Genomic DNA, 21,857 nt, shown 5'->3' with positions numbered 1-21,857 from the left:
ACAAAGTCGTTTTTGTTGCTTTTTTCCCCTGGCCCATTTCCACAGTAGCTTAGCAACAGGCTAACGTTTAATGTGGTTTCCAGAAGGATGTCAGTCGCGTTTAGCCGATGCACTTTATTCCAGGCCTTTTTGCTAGGTTTTTTTGATACGATTGTGGAGAGGAGGAGGAAACGATGTGGAGAAAAGGTCAAGGGCCATGGCACTGACACCCCTGATCTCTTTGATAATGATATTTTGCAGCAAAAGAAAGCAAAAAGAGAAGTGAAATGTGTGGGTAGTTGTGTGTGTGTGTGAAGTGTGTTCAATAATGAGTTATTAGTCTTAAATGGTGTCGTTCAACAACCCCCGCCCTCCTGAATGAATGAATCGCTGACAAAAGCTTATTATGTTTCCTTTTGATCTGGCACGTCCTTATGCTCTAAACCTTTCACGTTCAAGTCAAATGACCCCCAATGTGTTTTCCTGCCTCACCATTAGACATTCATTCATTCTGTCCAAACCCTACTTTATATATTTATCCATTATTATTCCATCCATTTGGTCATGTGTACAATCTGCGTTTATTTTAACTGAGATCCATCACTAAAATATACAATACCTTTCAAAAGTTTGGGGTCAATAAGATTTTTTTTAAATGAAGGAATAATTTAATGGATTAAATTGATCAAAAGTGACAGCAAAGGCATTTATAATGTTACAAAATATTTCTATTTCAAATAAATGCTGTTCTTTAGACCTTTCTATTCATCAAATGAATGTATATTTTAAAATATAAAGCAACTGTTCTCAAAAATAATATATATTTTTTCATGAGCAGCTAATCAGCATATTAAAAAAAAAATCTGAAGGATCATGTGACACTGAAAACTGCATCACAGGAATACATTTTTATTTTTTTTATTTTACTTTCAATGTTAATTATATTATCCTGGTTAAAATACGAGATTTCTATAAAAAGAATAATAATAATAATAATTCCGACATTTTAAACACTAGTGTGCTCATCTCACTACATCCATTATCTTATTGAAGTGTTCCAGGTTCAATACGAGTTCAACTCTATCGACAGCGTCTGTGACATGTCGATTACCACTGACAATCATTTTGACTCGGCGCATGGTTTGTAAACGCAAGCAAAAAATTGCATGTCCAGTAATCCACTTACAGTTGTAGTCAATGCGGCAGGATGTTGCACTGGGGTAAATGCTCAAATTGATACAGTTTTAAAAGTCAACTGAGATGCTGACCGAAGTGTGTTATTTGCAGAAAGGAGAGCCGTCGGGTCCACTGCTGGTCGAGGACGGGCGAGAGCAGCTGATGTTTGAAGTTCCTTTGAACGACTCCGGCTCAGCTGGTCTGGGGGTCAGTCTGAAGGGTAACAAGTCCCGAGAGACCGGAGAAGACCTGGGCATCTTCATCAAGTCCATCATCCACGGTGGCGCCGCAAACAAGGTAAAAGCGGCCAGCGTCGACGCTCACGTCCGTTCATTTGAGAGCTTCAGTGATGAAAGTCACTCAAAACCTGTGCATGTCGCAACAGAACAACATAGTGTTTTTACAGTTCTACTAATAATCATTTAAAATTCAAAAAAGTGATCAAATACATACGAAATACATTTAAGAAATATATAAATATACATTTGCTCATAATACACAATTCATTCAACTTGTAATGTTAAAATGTTTACCTATATTATAATTAGATTAATAAATGCATTCAATATCTGTTATTTTAGTGTTATTTTTACACTATAGCATTTATAAATATTTAAAATAGTATATTTTCATTTAATTTTAGTGTGTTTTTGTTATTTTGTTTTTAAATATTTCTATTTAGTTTTCTGTAGTAGTAGTACCGTAATTTAGTACTTAAACTAGTTTCGGTTAGCTTTCAAAGCAAAGTTTCAATGTTTTAAATCTTTTTTTAAATCTAATATTTTATCTAAGTATTTTAGCTTAATTTCAATTAAAAAATAAGATTTAATAGTTTGTTTTATTTAACAATAACAACACTGGTGAAAAAAGATTATTATTTAATGTAAACTATTGCATTAACTACTTTAAGCCCATTTAAATTGTTCCAAATATTGTATTAGTTTGTAATTAGCACTGTGTTTTGGGAAGCAATAATATAAATCTTGCTTATATTTTGTAGAATACACCATAGTATGCTAACTGTAGGCACGTTTCCATTACAGATTTGTGCAAAACTTTTGCACATTTTTTTTTTCTTTTCTAAATGTCGACAAAAACTATTGCGAAATGACAACGTTTCCATTAACCGATGTTATGCGACTAAAACTTCATTTTTTCCTCTCGCGATCAGTCATTCTAAAAATGATGACAACAGACGTTGGTAGGTTTATGGATATCCCAGCCACTGCACTGGCCATTATTATTAATCGAAGGAGACGTATGTGTGTTATCAATCATTAATGGCAAGGAAAGACTCTTATACTTGAGAGCGGCACATATGAGGAGTTTCTGGGTGTTTCTCCTTCATTTCTGCTTCGAGGTCTTGATTGTGGCATTTTTTTGAAGTTTAGAATCCAGTATTCCTGTAATTTTTTTGTCTTTTATGAATTTAATAAAGAACTCTGTCTCGTATTCTGTCCAAACACCGCGTCATCTACGTCAGGTGACCTGTAAATGCGCAAAAACTGTTTCCATTGCAGTTTTGCGAAATATTTATTTTTCGAATTGCCTGTAAAACCACCTCATGTGAGCAGAAAAACGTTGAGTTTTTGTGAAATTGACGTGTTTCCATTGGGCGTATTTTCAATTCGCAAGGGTAATGGAAACGCGGCTTGTGATTCACCCAAAGTGGCCTCAAACTAAGAAAACAAAACAAAAGTAGAGGAATGATCAGATGAGTAGTGGCCATTGTAGCCTGTTAAGGTTTGTCATGGTGGTTCGGTGTATGCTGTGTCTGATGTAATATAGGTAAACCTTAGCAAGTGTCGTCAGAGAGATATCTCGTCTCCTGTCCTCAATCAGTTCAGTTCAGTCTGTGTGTGTGTGTGTGTGTGTGTGTGTGTGTGTGTGTGTGTGTGTGTGTGTGTGTGTAGATAAGGCCACATCTACTGGCCCCTATCAGCACTGTGATCAAGAGTGGGCTCACAGGTGGAGCTGCGTCTCTGGCCCCTATCAGCACTCCAGTGGAGAGCGAGCTGCATCACAGGCCTCCATCAGAGAGACGCTCAAAGAAATAGACATTTTCAAAGGCTGAGCTCTTCATTTGACTTCGGCCGTTCACCCTTATCACTCGCATTCTGTTGCTCCTCAAGCACTCCAAGATTGAGATAAAATTGGCATGAATTTCGAAGCTCCATAATTTCTAGAATAAATGATCGGAATGCAATTATTCTGCTTAGTAATAAATAAACACATGTCGTGGGTTATCTTTGGAGCTCGTCATGAGGTGGCGTCCTTCACGAGGGCTTTAAAAAGCCATCTTGGGTTGTGATCTTCCAGACGGTCTGCTTGTGTATGCATGAGTATATTTTCTCAATAGATGGGCACAAGTGCTTGTGTGTCCGTTCTGCCAGGTCGCTATCATTGGTCTGCGGTCAGTGACCCCCGCTCAAGGGTCAGGATCATCCGCCGTGACACAGACTCTCAGGAGTCTTTAGCGGCTCCAGTGGCTTTTAGCTGCTAATCTCTTTTGTTCCTCCTCAGCTGAGTTTTATTTAGGAAACCACAGCTGTGAACCTTAATCCAATTCACTCCGGCGTGGTCCTTTCACACTAATGATATGCATCTGTAATTGTATCTGAATTCATACTGGGATGCATTAAACATTTAACAGTGGGGCTAGACGCTGCATAAATGTTTTTAAATCACACTATAGGGCTTTAGTGCTGGGAGTAGCTAACTAAAAGTAGCACTGCTACTAACTTCACTACATGTTGTAATGTGACAGTAACTCAGCCGTTTTCAAACTTTTCTGCCCCCCCACCACTAAAGAGTAGTGGCGGTTCTTTGAAAAGTACAGATACAAAAGAACAGTTTGGTCACAAATCGGGTTAAAAGTATATTTAATGCTGTCATCTTGAATGAGCTGTGTAATTGAATACAATGATTTTGTATAAAATGTATTTTAGTTTTTTTGTGTGCTTAATTACACTGCTGTTGATATATAACTACATTTTATATCTTACAGTTATAATATTATAGAAAAACATTTAAGAACTTATAATCTTATTAATCTGTCTGTATCTAGTACTGTGACATGAATTTCTTTAAGTTTTTTTCTGATTTTTTTATATTTAATTATAAATTCTGCACTGAATTTATTGGTAAATTATATATCTTACATTGAAAATGTAAGCTCTGCCATGATGGTTTATAATTGTTTTTATTTTTATTTAGGTTTTATTCATTTTGTATTTTTTTTTAAATATGCCATTGAATTTATAGATGCATTATATATCTTATTATAGTAAAAATTGAAGAGCTTTTCAATACATCTATAACTAGTACTATGGTATGTTAAGTTTTTGTTTTTTTTGCCACCTGAATCTGTAGTTAAATGAATATGTATCTACTTACTATATATATATATATATATATATATATATATATATATATATACTGTATATATATGTGTGTGTGTGTACAGTAGTACTATAGTAAAAATGTAAGTGCATTCAAAATTTTAATCTGTCTTTAACCACTATGATTTGGGACTCAATAAAACCAATAATAAAAATAGTACAAACTTTAATGAAGTAAGTGTAGTGCTTAGCTGACAACTTTTTAGAAAAGTGTTTTATTTTCTTCCACAGACGTTTACCATAAATTCTGAGTAGCTCTACGTGTTGAGTAACATTGGTGTTGCCTTGCTTGCAGGATGGTCGCTTGCGTGTCAATGACCAGCTGGTCGCTGTTAACAGTGAATCCCTGCTCGGACGCTCCAACCACGATGCCATGGAAACCCTGCGGTACTCCATGTCGACTGAAGGGAACCTCAGAGGAACCATCCAGCTGGTGGTTCTGCGTGCTCTGGAGCGCTCGCCTGCACAGGTATGCCCAGTACCTGTACCGTACCATGTGTACCACTACAGACCGCTTACCCGCAGGGCCTCTGAACCCAGGTCACTGGCCACAGCCCTCCGGCATCACCACTATCGGCATCACAGGCTGTCAGGTGACCTCTGAATGGTACTAGGCCCTATTTACAGCTGGTATTAAGATGTGTTTTGGTCGATCTGATCACGAGGCAGACACTTTTAAATCTGTCTCTTTTGTCCACCTTCAACCACTTCTGTCCTAATTTCTTTAAGGGGAAATGTGGGCGGGTAAATGTATGGGTTTTTCAGATCTTTCAATCTAATGCACAAAATAAGCTCTCGCAATTTACATATAAAGACAAAAGGGGATGACGGAAAACATACGGAGAGGAGCAGATTTTGTTTCTGCGCTTTAAGTGTGTTAGAGATCAGGAATGGCTAGCCCGCTCCCAATAATGTTTACACAGTAGGCGGAGAGTAGACAAGTCTTGTGGCTTTACGAACACATTCGGCCACATGAGTGTTTACGCTACGAAAGCAATCCGGTTGAATGCGTTATTGAAAATGGTCAAGCTCAATTTTTTAGACCCCGTGCCAGGGTGTCCGCGGAGTCATAAAAAGTCATAAAATGTCATAAAATGTCTTAAATTTAATAATAAGAATTTTAGGCCATAAAAAGTCATAAAAACGTCCGGATTTTCCGTACAAGGTCATAAATGACATTTAGCCACGTCTTAAATTGATATGCTCGTTCATTCATTGGTTCTAGCATTCCCTTCCTCCTAAACTAAAACTAAAATAAATTCGTTTTCCAATAAATTATATATATTATATATATATAAATATTTTGTTAAGGACCTAATGTCAAATGTTTGTATGTTCTACCTTAGATTTGTGAAATGTTCCCCTGTTTGGCAAGTGTTTGTCATGATATGTTCTGACAATAAAGAGTAGTTTAAAACCACAATTAACGCTCTACAACTTTCACTTAGGAGCAAAAATATGCCTTTAAACTTGAAAGAAATAAAGATTTGACATTTATCATGATAATTATCTATATCGACTAATAAAAAAGTTATTTTTCGTAATTCGTGTAGGTCATACATTTAAATCATAATGGTCATAAAAAGGTCTTAAAAAGTCTTAAATTTGACTGACTAAACCCGGCAGAAACCCTGCCGTGCACACCTGTATTTAGTGTCGTCCACTTGTGATCCGATCGACCAAAACGCATCTTAATTCCAGGTGCAAACAGGGCCTTGGCGATTGTGCACAAGGAAACACACACATGCTGTGGCTGAAAGGGGAAAAATGGTTTTGACTTCCTCCTTATTCTAAGATTTAAATACTGTTGTTATCCTACAAGGAGAACAGAAAATAGGCTTCTGATTAAAAAGCTGTGTGCCAATACAATTTTTAAATACTTAAAGTACCACTCTTTGGAGTCAAAACTGGGGTCTGTTATCTAGGCATTGCAGTATCATTGTGGACATTTGGGATGGAGGTCCTTGAAATTAAATCAGTATAGATCCTTTTTTTTTATTACACGTTGAAGATTATTTTCCTTGTTTTTCCTTGACTTCATGAGAAAGCACTTGTTCTTCTATCCTGCTTCCTGCTTTTATACTAACTTCGTGCTCATGCTTGTACAGTATATTCGTTTGCTATTTTCACTTATTTATTAATGAAACATACACTTGTCTGTCTACTTTTCTTTTACTTTTCTGTATCACTGAAGTTTTCTAATTTAATAAAATAATCTCAAATCTTTGCATGCACTCTTATTTTCTTTTAACCCTCTGGGCTTTTCTTCCTGGATCTTCTGTGTTTATTCTCTAAAGAGTATGTGTTGTCTTACTTTTCTTTCTTTCAGCTTTTGAGAGATTGTCATTTATTCAGTTCTTAAACGTTAAGAGTTGCTGGAGTTGTGTGTGTACACTACCGTTTAAAAGTTTGGGCTCTGTAAGATTTCTTTACCTTTTCTTTAAAAAAAAAGAAGATATCATATTTTTATTCAGCAAAGATGCATTAAATTGACAGTCTCAGTAAAGAACATCTATAAAATAAATGCTGTTCTTTTGAACTTTCTATTAAACAAATAGTTTTTACAAAAAATATTAAGCAGCACAGCTGTTTTCAACATTGATAATAATAAGACATGTTTCTTGAGCAGCAAATGAGCATATTATAATTATTTCTGAAGGATCTGAAGGAAAAAAATAAAAATTCAGCTTTGAATCACAGGAATTAATAACATTTTGAAATATACTAGAGAAACTAATTATATATACATTGGATTTCTTTGACAAACGTAAAAAAAAAAAAAAAAAATGACTCCAAACATTTAAACGGTAGTGTATACTGTATGCTATATCTGATCAAAATATTCTGAAAATCACACAAAAAAAAAATATTAAAGTGGAAATTATGTGACTCAACAGGTGAACATTATATTTAAGAATGAGAAAGCATTAGAAAGCAAGAATCTGAGATGCATAACATTGCATCAGATCAATGCATTTCTACTGAGTCTATATTCTCTTATAGGCAGTTAATGCACTAAAAATATGCAATGTTAACCCATGCATTTCCACTAAACACCTGTTTGAAACCTTCAGTGTCTTCAGTGTATATATAGGATTTGGTTGTGCTTGCATTAATGGGACACTCACACAGAAGTTCTTCCCTCTTTTAATATTGTCAGTTGTACATGTGTTTCAGGGGGTCCGCCATGTTCACTGGGGTCCCCCTTTTGTTAATGTGGTGGTAAGTTTCACAGAGTCACTCTGTGTATTAAAGAACCTGCATGGCGATATCCTTGATGATAGATGCGGTTTCACATGATGCTAAAAAACAATTTTTTTTTACATGCTATTTACACGAGTTTCCAAACTCCAGTTGTATAAATGGAAAAAAAAAAATATCACTTCAGGAAAGTGTCTTTTGTTATCTAAGCATATTTTTTTTCAGAAATAGGCTCATATTCAGTATGTTTTTTCCTTTCTTTTATGGGAACTAGTGTTAACGCACATTTTGTTGATGAGGTGGATCAATTTCCATGAGTCGGCAGCTCACTAAAACATAATTTTTCAGCCAAGAGATAATAAAAAACCGACGCGTTTTCCTTTTGATCTTCCGAGGTCACATGACTAAGTTTCTAAATGCTTAGAAATATTCAAATGTGACTTGATACGAATTTAAAGTCTTTGTATCCAAGGTTAAACTGGGATGGTTCATCAATTTCGACAGCTTCTCATCAACGTCCAATGAAAATGAAGACAAATAGTTATTGACTCCACTTTCAGTGGTCTGACTTTGGGTGGGTGAAGACTGGAGTCTTATTGGGGAACATTAGCTTATCCTCAACCCAATCTAGTGGTAGAAAGATGGTGATCGGTGCGGGCGGTAATGACGCTCAATAGAAGGTGGTGTGTCGCTGAGATGCATTCTTCATTAATCACATGCAGACGGAGCGATCAATATGCCATTAATCACCCAGACAGAGTTGAGTGATAATAGAACGAGTGGGAGGTTAGAGAATCAAAAGTGTTTGTGGACTAAACTTAATGAGATGGTTCCTCAATACTTCAGGACAAATACTGAAATCAAAATAATGATAAAAAGTATAAAACCAATTAACATGGTATTATCATGGATTTTTGGACTTTGGTAATGCTAGACACAAATAATAATTTTCATACCATGGTATATTCAAAGTATTCCATCACTGTACCATGGTACCAGCACAGCACTTTTTTGTAATAATTTTTAATTATTTAATTATACTGTACAAAAGTTTGGGGTCAGTAAGATTGTTTAATGTTTTTCAAAGAAGTCTCTTATGCTCACCAAGGCTGCAATTATTGGATAAAAAAATACAGTAAAAACAGTAATATTGAGAAATATTATTGCAATTTAAAGGAACTATTCTATTATTTGCATATATTTTAAAATGTAACTTATTCCTGTGATTCAAAGCTGAATTACTCCAGTCTTCAGAGTCACATGATCCTTCAGAAATCACTTCTGCTGATTTGCTGCTCAAGAAACAATTCTCATTATTATCAATGTTGAAAATATTTTTGAGGAAATCGAGATGCATTATTTTCAGGATTCTTTAATGAATAGAAAAAAAAAAGTTTAAAATATTTATAATCTTTACTGTCACTTTCGATCCACTTAAAGCATCCGTGCTGAATAAAAGTATTAATTTATTTTTATAAAATGATTGCACAGTAGAGTACAATGAGTTCATGTGAAACCTCCATCTTTGTTCCTCCCTCCTCGTTCTTCTCCTTCCTGTTTCTTCCCGCCCAGTCTGATATCTAATCCCGTTACCTCGCTGGATCTCCTCTTGCTCAGCAAGTTAATCAGATTACGCCATGGGTTCCATGAATGAAAGGCAAATTTTGGGTTTTAATGAAAGGCTGCCCGGGGCTACCCTGAGGGTCCCTAACCTCAGCTCACCCTCACTGCTGCCCGTGTGAAGAGGGGAGGAGACGTCCATGGGTTTAGGGTCTTGTTTTGTTGGCTCTTTGTCTTCGACGGTGGACCCAAGCTCCCTTGTCATTGTTGTCTGATTAAGACGTGTAGCACACAGTCTTTGAAGATGTCAGAGAGATTCTCGGTGTGTGTGTGTGGGAGTTGTACTCCGAAAACCAAGATGATATTTCACTGAATGACAATATGATCATGTTATAGACATGTTGACTGAAGCAAGGAGAAATTCTACTTTGACATTTTCTTCAGATGCTAGTGCTTGTCAAGGCGTTGTAATGCAGTGGCTAGGGTGCTCTAGGTGGTTGTTTTTATTTGTTTACCAGGCAAATTTCATTCTTCTACTCAAACCACATGATTTGAGATGTCATTCGTGTCTGTTTCACACACAGTGCGGCATGCGTTTTGCATGCAAGATTAGATTTGGTCCTAGTTTTGCAAGATTAGTGCTAGTGGTCAGGGGTTTATTTAAATCAGTGTGAGCAATAGTAATAGTGATCCTCGCTTTAACAAGCCCCATTAATAAGGACGATGCAGCGGTTGAAGTCGGTGGGAGGTGAACATGTAAATCAATAATTTCGACTGTTTAAATTGACTTTTCATTTTTAGTTTCCCTCCGTCTGGATTCTAGCAGTTGCTGTCCCATCATTCTTCAAGTACCTTTTGATATTTTCCTGCCAGCTCTCTATTTTTGTGTGTTAGACACATGCATACGTTAACCGTTGTCAAGGCACAGATCACAGTGAAAGACAGCGGAAAATGTTGCTCAGTCTCGGCATAGGGGGTTTCAGAGTCGTTTTCTGACAAACATAATCTCTGAGGAGAAAGAGAGCCTGAGAATCAGTGGTTTGGTCCATTGATGATTCCTGTGCGTCTGGAGAGACAGCGAGCAGGAGGCAGATGACAAGAGTGACGTTTCCACGTGTAAAGAACCATCATCCCCGCTAATGACTGTCCTCCAGCTGAGGCTTAACGTCTGAACAAAAGAACGAGGCTTTCATCTGTTTTTCCCCGCCATGTGGAATAGTACGGTATGAATGCATTTAAGCACACTTTGATATGGTGATATCCTAATACCTTTCATGTCCGTCCAGTGAGTCTGGGCTGTGAGTAGTGTGTTTGCGTTTGTAGCATGTGGTTTGTATGACAGTATAAAGTCTACAGTGTTCCTCCTCTGGGTTAGCCGTCCATACAGTGACAGCTGTAGCTCCTTTGTCGTCTGAGAAGAATCCGTCAGGACGCTTCATTCGGTGGCCTCATGTCTTCATATTGACACATGTTTCCGTATCTGTCTTGACTAGTACTGTCTGGCAGGATTGCCTTTGACTTATGAATATTTCTAAATATGTCAGGGTTGCTTTTATCCTTTTGTCATTTACAGTTTGTTTTCAACAGATTTTTTTCTCCCCCAATATGGTTTTTCTAGATCAGGGTAGTTTTCTCACAATTTTTTTTCTTCAGTTTTCCGTCTAAAACATGCACAATTTAACACTACCACTGAAAAGTTTGGGGTCCGTAAGATTTAACATTTTATTTTATTTTATGCTCACCAAAGCTGCATTTATTTCACCAAACAACAGTAAAAATATTAATATTGTTAAATATTATTACATTTTAAAAGAAATTAGCTCTTTTTACATATTTTAAAATGTAATTTATTTCTGTGAGGCGAAGTGTCACGTGATCCTTCAGAAATCATTCTAATATGCTGATTTGCTGCTCAAGAAACATTTCTTCTTATTATTATCCATGTTTAAAACAAATGTAAATTTCAATACATTTCATGCATGCATGTGAGGGTAAGTTGAGAGTAAGTAAACCATTTCGCAGTGAACTCCAATTCCTTCACCTTGTGTTATTGTACTGCATGGCAAGTTTCCTCTTGTTGACCGTCTGACAGCATGAGCCCAACATGGAACAGATTTGGAAGTTGGTCACCATGCTTATAAGTCTATTAATTGTCTAAACTTAATTCTCTACAAATTTTCGCTATCTTCTAGGAAATTCAGGAAGACAGTCAATCTCTCCCTAGAAACGACTCTCCTGTTCATCATCATCCCAACAGCAACTACAGCAACAGTTCCATACCACCATCCACAGCAAACAGCCGAATGTACGAAGCTGCTCCTGGTAAGTGCTCACATATGCATTGATTAAATTGCTGGAGGTCACAGAAAGTTGCTGTACTGTTAGTTCCTACCAGAGCATGTGAGGAGAGCGGTAATATTTCCTCCAGATCGCCTTCCGGAAGATTCCGCTCGCTCAACCCAGAATGCCCTTTGGTTTGAGAATAATATGTTAAATAAGCAATAGCTCTAAGGTTATGGAGTTCAAATATTGTTTTAATTAAGTTGCGAACCTTATACATAAATGCAAAGTAAACATCTAAATTTAGAACGAAGGAGAAGAAATTGAAGGGGTGTGTGGAGAAACTAAGTTAGCAAAGATTAATTTCATGATAAACTCACAGTGAAGTTCTTTTTCGTTCTTTGCTTAGGAGTAAAAAGAAGTTTGAAATACTGTTAAAGCAATATATTGTTAAAAGGGAACTTAGCAACTATTTAAACTTAAAGGGCACCTATTATGACATTTAAAATGTTCCTAATGTTGTTTAGGGAGTCCCCAACAACAGTTTTACATGCATGCAATGACAAAAAACACTTTTGTTTTCGTATAATATGCATTTATTTTTACCTGATTTGCTCACCGACTCCCAAATGATTCGTTCAACGACTCGTTTTTCAAAACCCTCCTTTGCGCGACGCTAATCTGCGTTGATTGGTCAGATGACCCAGCAGTGTTTACAGAGATAATACTTATTTTTAACACGGAGTGCAATGATGCTTTTATCAATTAAATTGTATTATAATAATGATTATAGTGCACTGCTTTATAGTTTGTAGTAAAAAACGAAAAATAAGATAAAGAATTTAATGTTATGTTAGCGAGCATAGCCCAGAGTTCATATTGTAAAAGCACAATCAGTCTTTGTTTGCATTAGCCCGATGCATAAACATAACGTTTTTACAAAAAAAAAAATGCAGTTACGTTACTACGAGGTATTACTCTATTCTTTAGACAACTCCGAAAACAACGACAAACACTTCACATATCTCAATACAATTGCCATTGAAGACCTAGAAGCTAAACGGTGCTTACACAACAAACAAAATAATTATTAAGCATGCTACATAAAATATAAAAGCAAAAATTATTAATAACACTTACAGGTTGTGATACGGAGGATGATGAAGCTGATGCAAATACACTTGGAACTGAACCTTCAATATCAGCGGCTCGCGAATCCAAGTTTGATTGCATTTAAAAAGCAATCGTCTTCAAAATGACGCAAACAAAGCACAAGGCTCGGACTATACTTCTGTGGTATATATGAATTGTAGCCACTTAGTCTTCAAATGCTCCTCCTTGGGCAGATGAAAAAAGTTTGCTTTTGAGCCGCCCTTCAGAACACAGCGTCTCGTCGCCATGATGTTTCCCTGCTGGTCTTGGAGCGCAATAAGTGGGCGTATCGTATTCAAATAACTTGACAAGTTGACGTCATCTAGTCAGAGAAAAAGCTTCGGTCTTCTAACGATTCATAAAAATGACTCTGAGTCGACTCTCACTTTTGAAAGACTATAACTTTATAGACGGTGCACTTTCATATTTCAAACTTTGCAGGATGTTTTTGTTCACTTAGATCTATGTTACACACTACATGAAAGGTAAATTTCAAAATTCCATAATAGGTGCCCTTTAATAAAACCGTTTAGAAATCATTTGGATGGTTAAATTACCTGTTCTGGTGATATTGGTGACTTTCCCCACTCCCCCCAGCGTTCCCAGGGCCAAAACCAACCTTGCAACATGGGGACTAACGTCCCGGTAAGTTGGAAATAGGAAGTCTAGTGAGAAGCGAGAACGAGCGAGAAACACAAACTGCTTTACGGCAATTCGACATGCATGTCAATGTTCTATGATACTGTTTATGATATTACCCACCTCGGTAGACATAGCTCCAGCGTTGTGAAATACACGCCCCACAGCTGTAGGGGGAGCTCGTTGAGAAAACATGCGTCAGCAAAAGTGAATATCAGCGAAGAAATGGCTAGAGTTACCGCGTTCCCCTTTAACAAACATACCGATGCCGTCCACTCTGATGAGAGCGTCGTTTAGATGAATATGTGACCCGTGCTGGAAAAATGAGTCACAATGAGCACATTTTGAGCTAATTTATTTTCACACTCCCTATTAAAAACCTTCAAAATTATGTATGATTTGTTGGAATCAGACAAAACATGATTGCTGACTCGAGTTAAAATCGAGTTAACGTTTTCTGAAGGTTCCAAAACAAAATCACCTTGCAACCATTCCTTAAAATCCCTGGTAATAACACCAAATTTGTCAAACACCGAGTCAAAACCCAAATATCTATAGGATCAACTTTTTTTCCCCCATGATACCACAATTGTTTGATTAACATGAATGAAACAGACAGCCTATATATTAAGACCTACTGTACCGCACGGATCTAATATAATGTTACACATCAGATGATATCCACCCAACAGTAAATATATAACGTCCACTTAAGACATAACATATAGCCTAATGTTTGCGTGAATACTCGCCAAAACAGATATTTTTTTTAAATACTGTTATTCTGTGTAGGCCATGTGTATATCGGGATCACGTGCTGTCTGAGGTGTCTTTGTGCGCTCGCTTCGGATCTGTCAGTCAGCGCGAGTTTAAACATCACATTTCATTGGTTCAGACTCATGCCATCGAGAATTTGCTATGCATATTCACAAAGTTGGAATTCTGCGCTTTAAAACGATACCAAACTTGTGCTGAGGGGAAGTATTTTTCATGAACAAAGGAAAAAAAACATTACTTTTAGTAAACTTTTAGATACTTTTAGATGTTTAATTGCTATTTGGAGCATTGGGATCACTAGACAAGGTCTTAATTAACACATTTTTGTGGACCTCAAATTCACAGAATTTTTTTCACTTGTTTTGCCTGTAGCTTGTAATTAGTCTATGCGCAGTACGACTAATCTTTCCAGCAGGGGTCACATATGTAAATATGTACTGCACACTTTCCTCTCAATAACAAAATAATCATAAAACAAAAACAACAGCGGTGAGAAAACAGCACAAGTTCTGCAAATCGGCACTCCAGTCACGTCACCTTAATTTATACTATTTATACGAAATTGCTTTAAAGCCACAAATATCATAACTGTTATCTAAAGGCGTACTGTAATGAGATATTTAAGAAGTTCTTCACAAACAGAAAGGCGTATGGTACAGAGAATTTCATGTCGTAATTAAATGTCGTTTTACCGGTAAACGTTTGCTTGAGCGATTGAAGGTAGTGCGCTGGCATGGAGTGAGATATTGAGCAGAGCGTCACACCGCTCCGCTTCGCGCACATGCTCTGGTTCTTACTGGGCTTCCTGGACAGCTGCGGTTTCCAACTGGATCATGTGACGGATCACATTGTTTCGCATGGTGGCCGCCAAATCACGTTCTGTGTGAATGCACCTTCACTTATTGAGTGCATTTTTAACAGCACACCAAATGATAAAAGTAATTGCTTTTATATAATGTTAAGTGCTTTCATCTAAATTCTCTCACTGTTAAAGAAACAAAAGAAATTGATCGGTGCTCAGCAATAGAAGGCATGCGTTCATCATCAACACCACGTGAAGAGAGCTTTTGCTCCTCTGTAAGAGGACCAAATGAGTTAATTTTCTCTGCCGCCTCATTTTCCATGCCAGCGTAGCTTTCCATTAGCTTTTTCGACTTATACAAGTTGGAAATCTGCCCATCTCATCAATAGGGATGAAAAAGCCAATGACGATATTTTTGCTACATTCCCTTCCGTTTTTATGCAACGCGGCCTGACCTTGAAATCATTAAGCTGATGAAATGGATTCTAAGTGGGCCTTATTAGCATACTCGCAATTGTGCCGAGCGCTCGAGAACGGATAACAAACTGTTTTAAATTCACACTATTCTTTCCCCGCGCTCTCCAGAGAGTTGCTGTGCCAACACAAAAGGCTTTTTCCATGTTTTTTGGAAACCATTGTTTACTGATTAGCGTCTCTTGTCCGTCAAAGTATGTGACTGTACTTTAGTCGCACAAAGAGGGATGTGATATTATTTACACACATCTTATTTTAAATTCAGATTACTTGTTTCCATACTCGTTTCAGTTACATTTGGTAAAACCTGAAAAAGAATCAAGCAGAACTCGTACAAATGCCATTTTCTTGAGATTTAACGAGGTCTAGTTTTTAATCACGTGTTTTTACCAGCATTAATATTTCATGTCACTGCATATGACAGTCACTCCGGACTCACGGTATGATAAATGTCTAAATGGTGGAAGAAACTGGGACAGTAGTGCAGAACATTGAGCAGTAATGGAGATATTTCAATGTTAGTGCTGGCATTGATCTGAACATCGTGTGGTCATTGAGAAGGTCTCAAACACAGCCGTGTGTGTTTTTCTCACATGATTCACAACTGAGTGAACGTGGTCAAGTGTGTCTTATTCCTCATAATGGCAGGATTTTCAGTTTTTCAGAAAGAAATACCGTAACTCACCCTCATGTCATTTCAAACCTGTATGACTTTATATTTTTCAGTGGAATGCAAAAGGACATGTTAGTCAGGTTGCAGAAATCTTCTGAATCCATACAATGGCTTTGTGTGATGGACATCAGCTCTAATAATGGTGTATAACATTAAATCTCATATTCCCAAACAGCTCCACACAGATCCCATGGCGAAACACAGGAACTGTCGGAGGAGGACTACGATGAAGATGATTTCCCCCCTCCACCTTCTGATCAGGACCTGCTGGAAACAAACCTTCTGCACAAACCCCAGCAAGATCGGTTAGTTATAGAGCTCAGAATAACATCAGAGATAATAACCGTAGTTCATAGAATGTCTTTGAGTTCTCATATCATGAATCCAGATAATCTGGTACTTTGATCAACGCTCAGTATCCTGAAGGCTTATTTCAAAGACTTGAACACAATGATACCATGTAGAAGAATTATTTATGCCATTATCTAGTTTTGCCATCAAATATTCATTCAAATACCTAATTTTATCCACTTACATATTCTTATTTACTTAAAGGGCACCTATTATGACATTTAAAATGTTCCTAATGTTGTTTAGGGAGTCCCCAACAACAGTTTTACATGCATGCAATGTCAAAAAACACTTTTGTTTTCGTATAATATGCATTTATTTTTACCTGATTTGCTCACCGACTCCCAAATGAATCGTTCAACGACTCATATTTCCAAACCCCGCCTTTGCGCGACGCTAATCTGCGATTGGTCAGATGACCCAGCAGTGTTTACAGAGATAATACTTATTGTTTAACACGGAGTACAATGATGCTTTTATCAATTAAATCGTGTTATAATAATGATTATAGTCCACTGCTTTGTAGTTTGTAGTAAACTAAAAATAAGATAAAGAATTTAATGTTATGTTACTGTTAGCGAGCATAGACCAGAGTTCATATTGTAAAAGCACAATCAGTCTTTGTTCGCGTTAGCCCGATGCATAAACATAACGTAAAAAAAAAAAAAAAAAAAATGCAGTCACGTTACTACGAGGTATTACTCTATTCTTTAAGACAACTCCGAAACCAACGACAACACTTCACATATCTCAATACAAATGCCATTGAAGACCTAGAAGCTAAACGGTGCTTACACAACAAACAAAATAATTATTAAGCATGCTACATAAAACATAAAAGCAACAATTATTAATAACACTTACAGGTTGTGATACGGAGGAGGAAGCTGATGCAAATACACTTGGAAATTAACCTTCCTTCAATATCAGCCAGCTCGCGAATCCAAGTTTGATTGCATTTAAAAAGCAATCGTCTTCAAAATGGCGCGAACAAAGCACAAGCCTCGTTCTATACTTTTGTGGTATAGTTGTATATATGAATTGTAGCCACTTTAAGGCCCCGTTTACACGATGGGAAAACGCAGATATTTCTCTGCGTTTTGGCCTGTCATTTACACGAAAACGCCGTTTTTATCCCAGAAAACGATCATTTCTAAAAACTCCGGCCAAAGTGGAGATTTCTGAAAACGCCGGTTATATGTTGTCGTGTCAACTGGGAGAAACGGGGTTTTAGGTTCTCTCTTGTCGATTCTGAGGATTCTGATTGGCTTGCATGGCTTTATCCTTCTCCCTACACTGCCGCCCATAGGTTTAGCATAGTTATAAAGGCGCTCGACGGCGTATTTATGCGGGTTGTGTGCACGATGTTATTATTGAAAACGGAGGGGGAGAAATATTCGTTTCTCTAAATACCTGGCTATGTGTAAATGTGGCCTTAGTCTTCAAATGCTCCTCCTTGGGCAGATGAAAAAAGTTCAGAACACAGCGTCTCGTCGCCCTGATGTTTCCCTGCTGGCCTTGGAGCGCAATAAGTGGGCGTATCGTATTCAAATAACTTGACAAGTTGACGTCATCTAGTCAGAGAAAAAGCTTCGGCCTTCTAACGATTCATAAAAATGACTCAGAGTCGACTCTTACTTTTGAAAGACTATAACTTTATATACGGTGCACTTTCATATTTCAAACTTTGCAGGATGTTTTTGTTCACTTAGATCTATGTTACACACTACATGAAAGGTAAATTTCAAAATTCCATAATAGGTGCCCTTTAATATACTTACTTATTCACACACATACACATAGAAACAATCATATATAAAATGGTGGACATAAATGAAATTAATTTTGATTGTAAATACTTACGTATATGAGATTTCTTAAGATAATACTTTTATGCAGCAAGGATGCATTAAATTGATCAAAATTGACTGTAAAGACTGTTTCACTATAAAGTTTCTGTTTCAAATAAATGTTGTTCTTTTAAAATGTATTTTGTTCTTTTAAACTGAAGCAGCAAAACTGTTTTCAACACTGATAATTATAAGAAGAAATGTTTCTTGAGCTACAAATCAGCATATTATAATTTCTGAAGGATCATGTGACACTGAAGACTGGAGTAATGATGCTGAAAATTAGATTTTTCTCACAGGAGTAAATTATATTTCAAATATAAAAGTTATTTTAAATTGTATTTCATAATATTACTATTTTTAGTGTATTTTGATCAAATAAATGCAGCCTTTGTGAACATCAGAGGCTTCATTCAGAAACTTTTATTCCCAAACTTGTGTTTTATACTTATACTACCGCATTACAGGATGTTGCTTCGATATTAGATCAACTAAACTGACTTGTGAAAAACAGTTAGCAGAGAATGCATTGCCATCAAGAAGTGTTTTTATCTGTCTTGTAGGGCTGAAATGGAGCCTGTTTCCAGTGTGAACCACCCCAACATCCAACAATACCCTCAACGACAGAAAGTCCCAGATTACCCCAACAACAGGTCCTCTAAGAGCATGGATTTAGGTATGGAAACACACACATATACCACATCTACCAGAAACTACCTACAAAATAATGCCTAGATAAGATGAACTAGATCTTGTGGACATAGCTTTAACACTTAACTCAATTAAGCAAGGCTGACCAGCACAAATATATACGCACAATCAGCAATTCCCCATCTTACAGACTGGTTTTGAGTGCTAGGATGGAGAAAACTACCACTATCTAGCATACTATACTGGGAATGTTCAGACTGCTCCCTGACAATGACTTGGAAGTGCTGTCTCTGTGCATTTATCGCTTGGTTAACTTAGATTGTGGGAGGTTGGTCAATAAGACGCAGGTTTTTGAAGTGAAATAGTGTGTGTTATAGTGTTGCAACTGTTCTTAAAGCCTTATAGAAAAACCTAAAGGTTATACTGAGACTTTTTTAAGGTTTTGGTCTGTATTTCTGAACATAGTGGAAACCGATTGCCTTCAGTGCAAAATAAAGCCCTATAGCTACACATTTCCCAGTATTCGCCATGGATGACCCCGATAACTTATCCTCTCTCTTTTCCACCGGCTTCGGAAACATGAAGGATATTTCTGTGCTCCACAATGGGAAGTTTTCACCCGTTTCCAATTACATTTCATTAGGGTGGAGTATTGGCTTCAGCGCCACTGCCACTGCGCTAATCTCCTCACTGCTGAAAGCTGATTGGTTTTCATTACCCACATCTCATAGTGTCTTGCTTTGCTGCCATCTTTTATCCTCCATCCAGACCTTTTCCCCTCTATTTATTTCTTTATCTTTCTCTCTCACTTTTTCGTTTTGTTCTTTAAGTTACTCTTTCAATTTTTCTGTGTGGCCTGTGGTTCAGTTGCTTTGTTTCTTTTTGTCCTTTTTTTTTGTCTTTGACCTTTTTTTTATTTCTTTTTGTCCTTTTTTATTTCTATTTAAATGAATGTCTACACTATTTATGTAGTTTTAAACTGAATAAATGTAAGTCTATAAAAAAATGTCCTTAAGAAGAATAATCATATTGTTACATAGGCATCAGCATTAGGTCATTCACTAAAATATTGTTATTTTTCATATTTCTTTTTTCATTTAACATTCAAAATAAAACCATAGTAATTTAAAAAATGATTATCCATTAAAGGTACATATTAATAATAATTTAACTAAAAAAGTGCATCAATTTAGAATCATTAGGGTGCATATATGTGGTTGCTTATATTTTGTTGAAACTAAATTATTTAAAGTTTTCAATTTCGAGTCTTAGATAATGCTGTAAAATGCATGCAAATTTCATAACCGATTACCATCAAAGGGATTGTTTTTGGAGGGTTTTTGGTTAATGGATTTTCCAGTCAGGGTCATATGTAATGCGACTGAAGTTGAGAGCAATTTCAGACATTTACTCTTGCATTAACCGCTGTCAGCGTAATACAGGTAATTTATATCCAAATACAAAAATAGCCAGCATATTTATTCATTGTAAATTACAAGCATTCTACAAACCTTTAAGGTAATATATCCATCACCCAAGGGTCCACTTTTCTTGTCCACAAGATGCATAATTTCAGTCTGGCTAATGTTTTCCTCTGTGATATTGCGAAACGTTGAAAGACAAAGGTTTTCCTCAGTCAAGCGTGATCCCTGTGAAAGATTTGGCTGGAGTTTTGGCTCGGCTCGAGTCTCTCAGAAAGGGCTTTATTCTGCCAGTCGCATCATTAGCAGCTGTATGTGTTTTTCTGGGCAGGAGTTCATGTGAAAATGCTCTTAATTTCTCATTTGCTGATTGCTTTCAGGCCATTTACCTTTACTTTTATGCGAAAGTGCGATACACTAGCCAAATGGGGTTTTATCGGAATATGTAGCCTATAACTATATTTTACATTTTTCTGCTGAAGATTTTAGTGAAAAACCCACATTTAATGCTGAACTGTTGTGGGTGGATGCCAGGTCACAGTGGCCCTAAACAGAGGTTCTGAGTGGGGCGCTAGAAGGCACTGGGTGTTGCTGTGGTGTTTTGATAGAGAATTCGGCTCAAGCACAAGCAACAAAGTATAGGGAATTCTAGACGGTTGCTAGGGTGTTTGAGTTGTAGGCCAAGGCATTCCTAAAGGGTTCTGGGTGTTGCTGTGGTGTTTTGAGTGGTTGCAAGGGTCTTCTGCACATTGCTATTGTGTTTTAAGTTTTGCTTGGATGTTCAGGGTTGCTGCTAGGGTGTTGCTAGGGAATTCTAGATGGTTGCTAGGGTGTTTGGGTTGGTAACCAAGGGATTCCTAGAGGGTTCTGGGTGTTGCTGTGGTGTTCTGAGTGGTTGCAAGGGTCTTCTGCACATTGCTATTGTGTTTTAAGTTGTGCTAGGATGTTCAGGGTTGCTGCTAGGTTGTTGCTAGGGAGTTCTAGATGGTTGCTAGGGTGTTTGGGTTGGTAACCAAGGGATTCCTAGAGGGTTCTGGGTGTTGCTGTGGTGTTTTGAGTGGTTGCAAGGGTCTGCACATTGCTATTGTGTTTTAAGTTATGCTAGGGTGTTCAGGGTTGCTTCTAGGGTGTTGCTAGGGAATTCTAGGTGGTTGCTAGGGTGTTTGGGTTGGTAAGCAATGGATTCCTAGAGGGTTCTGGGTGTTGCTGTGGTGTTTTAGGTGGTTGCTAGAGTGTTCTGCATGTTGTTATTGTGTTTTTGATGTTGCCGAGATGTTCAGTGTTGCTGCCGGGGTGTTGCTAAGGGGTTTTGGGTGGTTAACTTGGTAGCAAAGGCATTACTAGAGGATTCTGGGTGCTGTGGTGTTTTGGGTGGTTTCTAAGACATTCTGCATGTTGCTGTGGTTTTCTGGGTGGTTGCTGGGATGTTCAGAGTGGTTGCTAGGGCTTTCATGATTGTTGCTAGGGTTG

At 37.2% G+C, this 21,857-nt stretch overlaps 2 protein-coding genes across 2 annotated transcripts in view; both read left to right on the top strand.

The window, feature by feature from the left end:
• The window catches only part of nrp2a (neuropilin 2a), a 250,386-nt gene that overhangs the window by 50,297 nt on the left and 178,232 nt on the right, over positions 1-21,857 (top strand). The window lies entirely within an intron of this gene.
• pard3ba (par-3 family cell polarity regulator beta a) overlaps positions 1-21,857 on the top strand; it is a 156,830-nt gene that overhangs the window by 72,618 nt on the left and 62,355 nt on the right. The window contains exons 11-15 of the mRNA XM_079615678.1: positions 1,267-1,452; positions 4,852-5,025; positions 11,510-11,639; positions 16,290-16,419; positions 18,879-18,991. Of these exons, the coding sequence (XP_079471804.1) occupies positions 1,267-1,452; positions 4,852-5,025; positions 11,510-11,639; positions 16,290-16,419; positions 18,879-18,991 (733 nt within the window). The remainder of the gene's footprint in view (positions 1-1,266; positions 1,453-4,851; positions 5,026-11,509; positions 11,640-16,289; positions 16,420-18,878; positions 18,992-21,857) is intronic.

The sequence above is a fragment of the Phoxinus phoxinus genome (genome assembly GCF_949152265.1).
Source record: "Phoxinus phoxinus genome assembly, chromosome: 6".
Classification (NCBI taxonomy): domain Eukaryota; kingdom Metazoa; phylum Chordata; class Actinopteri; order Cypriniformes; family Leuciscidae; genus Phoxinus; species Phoxinus phoxinus.
The sequence above is the reverse complement of the archived record's forward strand: the minus strand, read 5'-3'. Positions and strand labels throughout refer to the sequence as shown.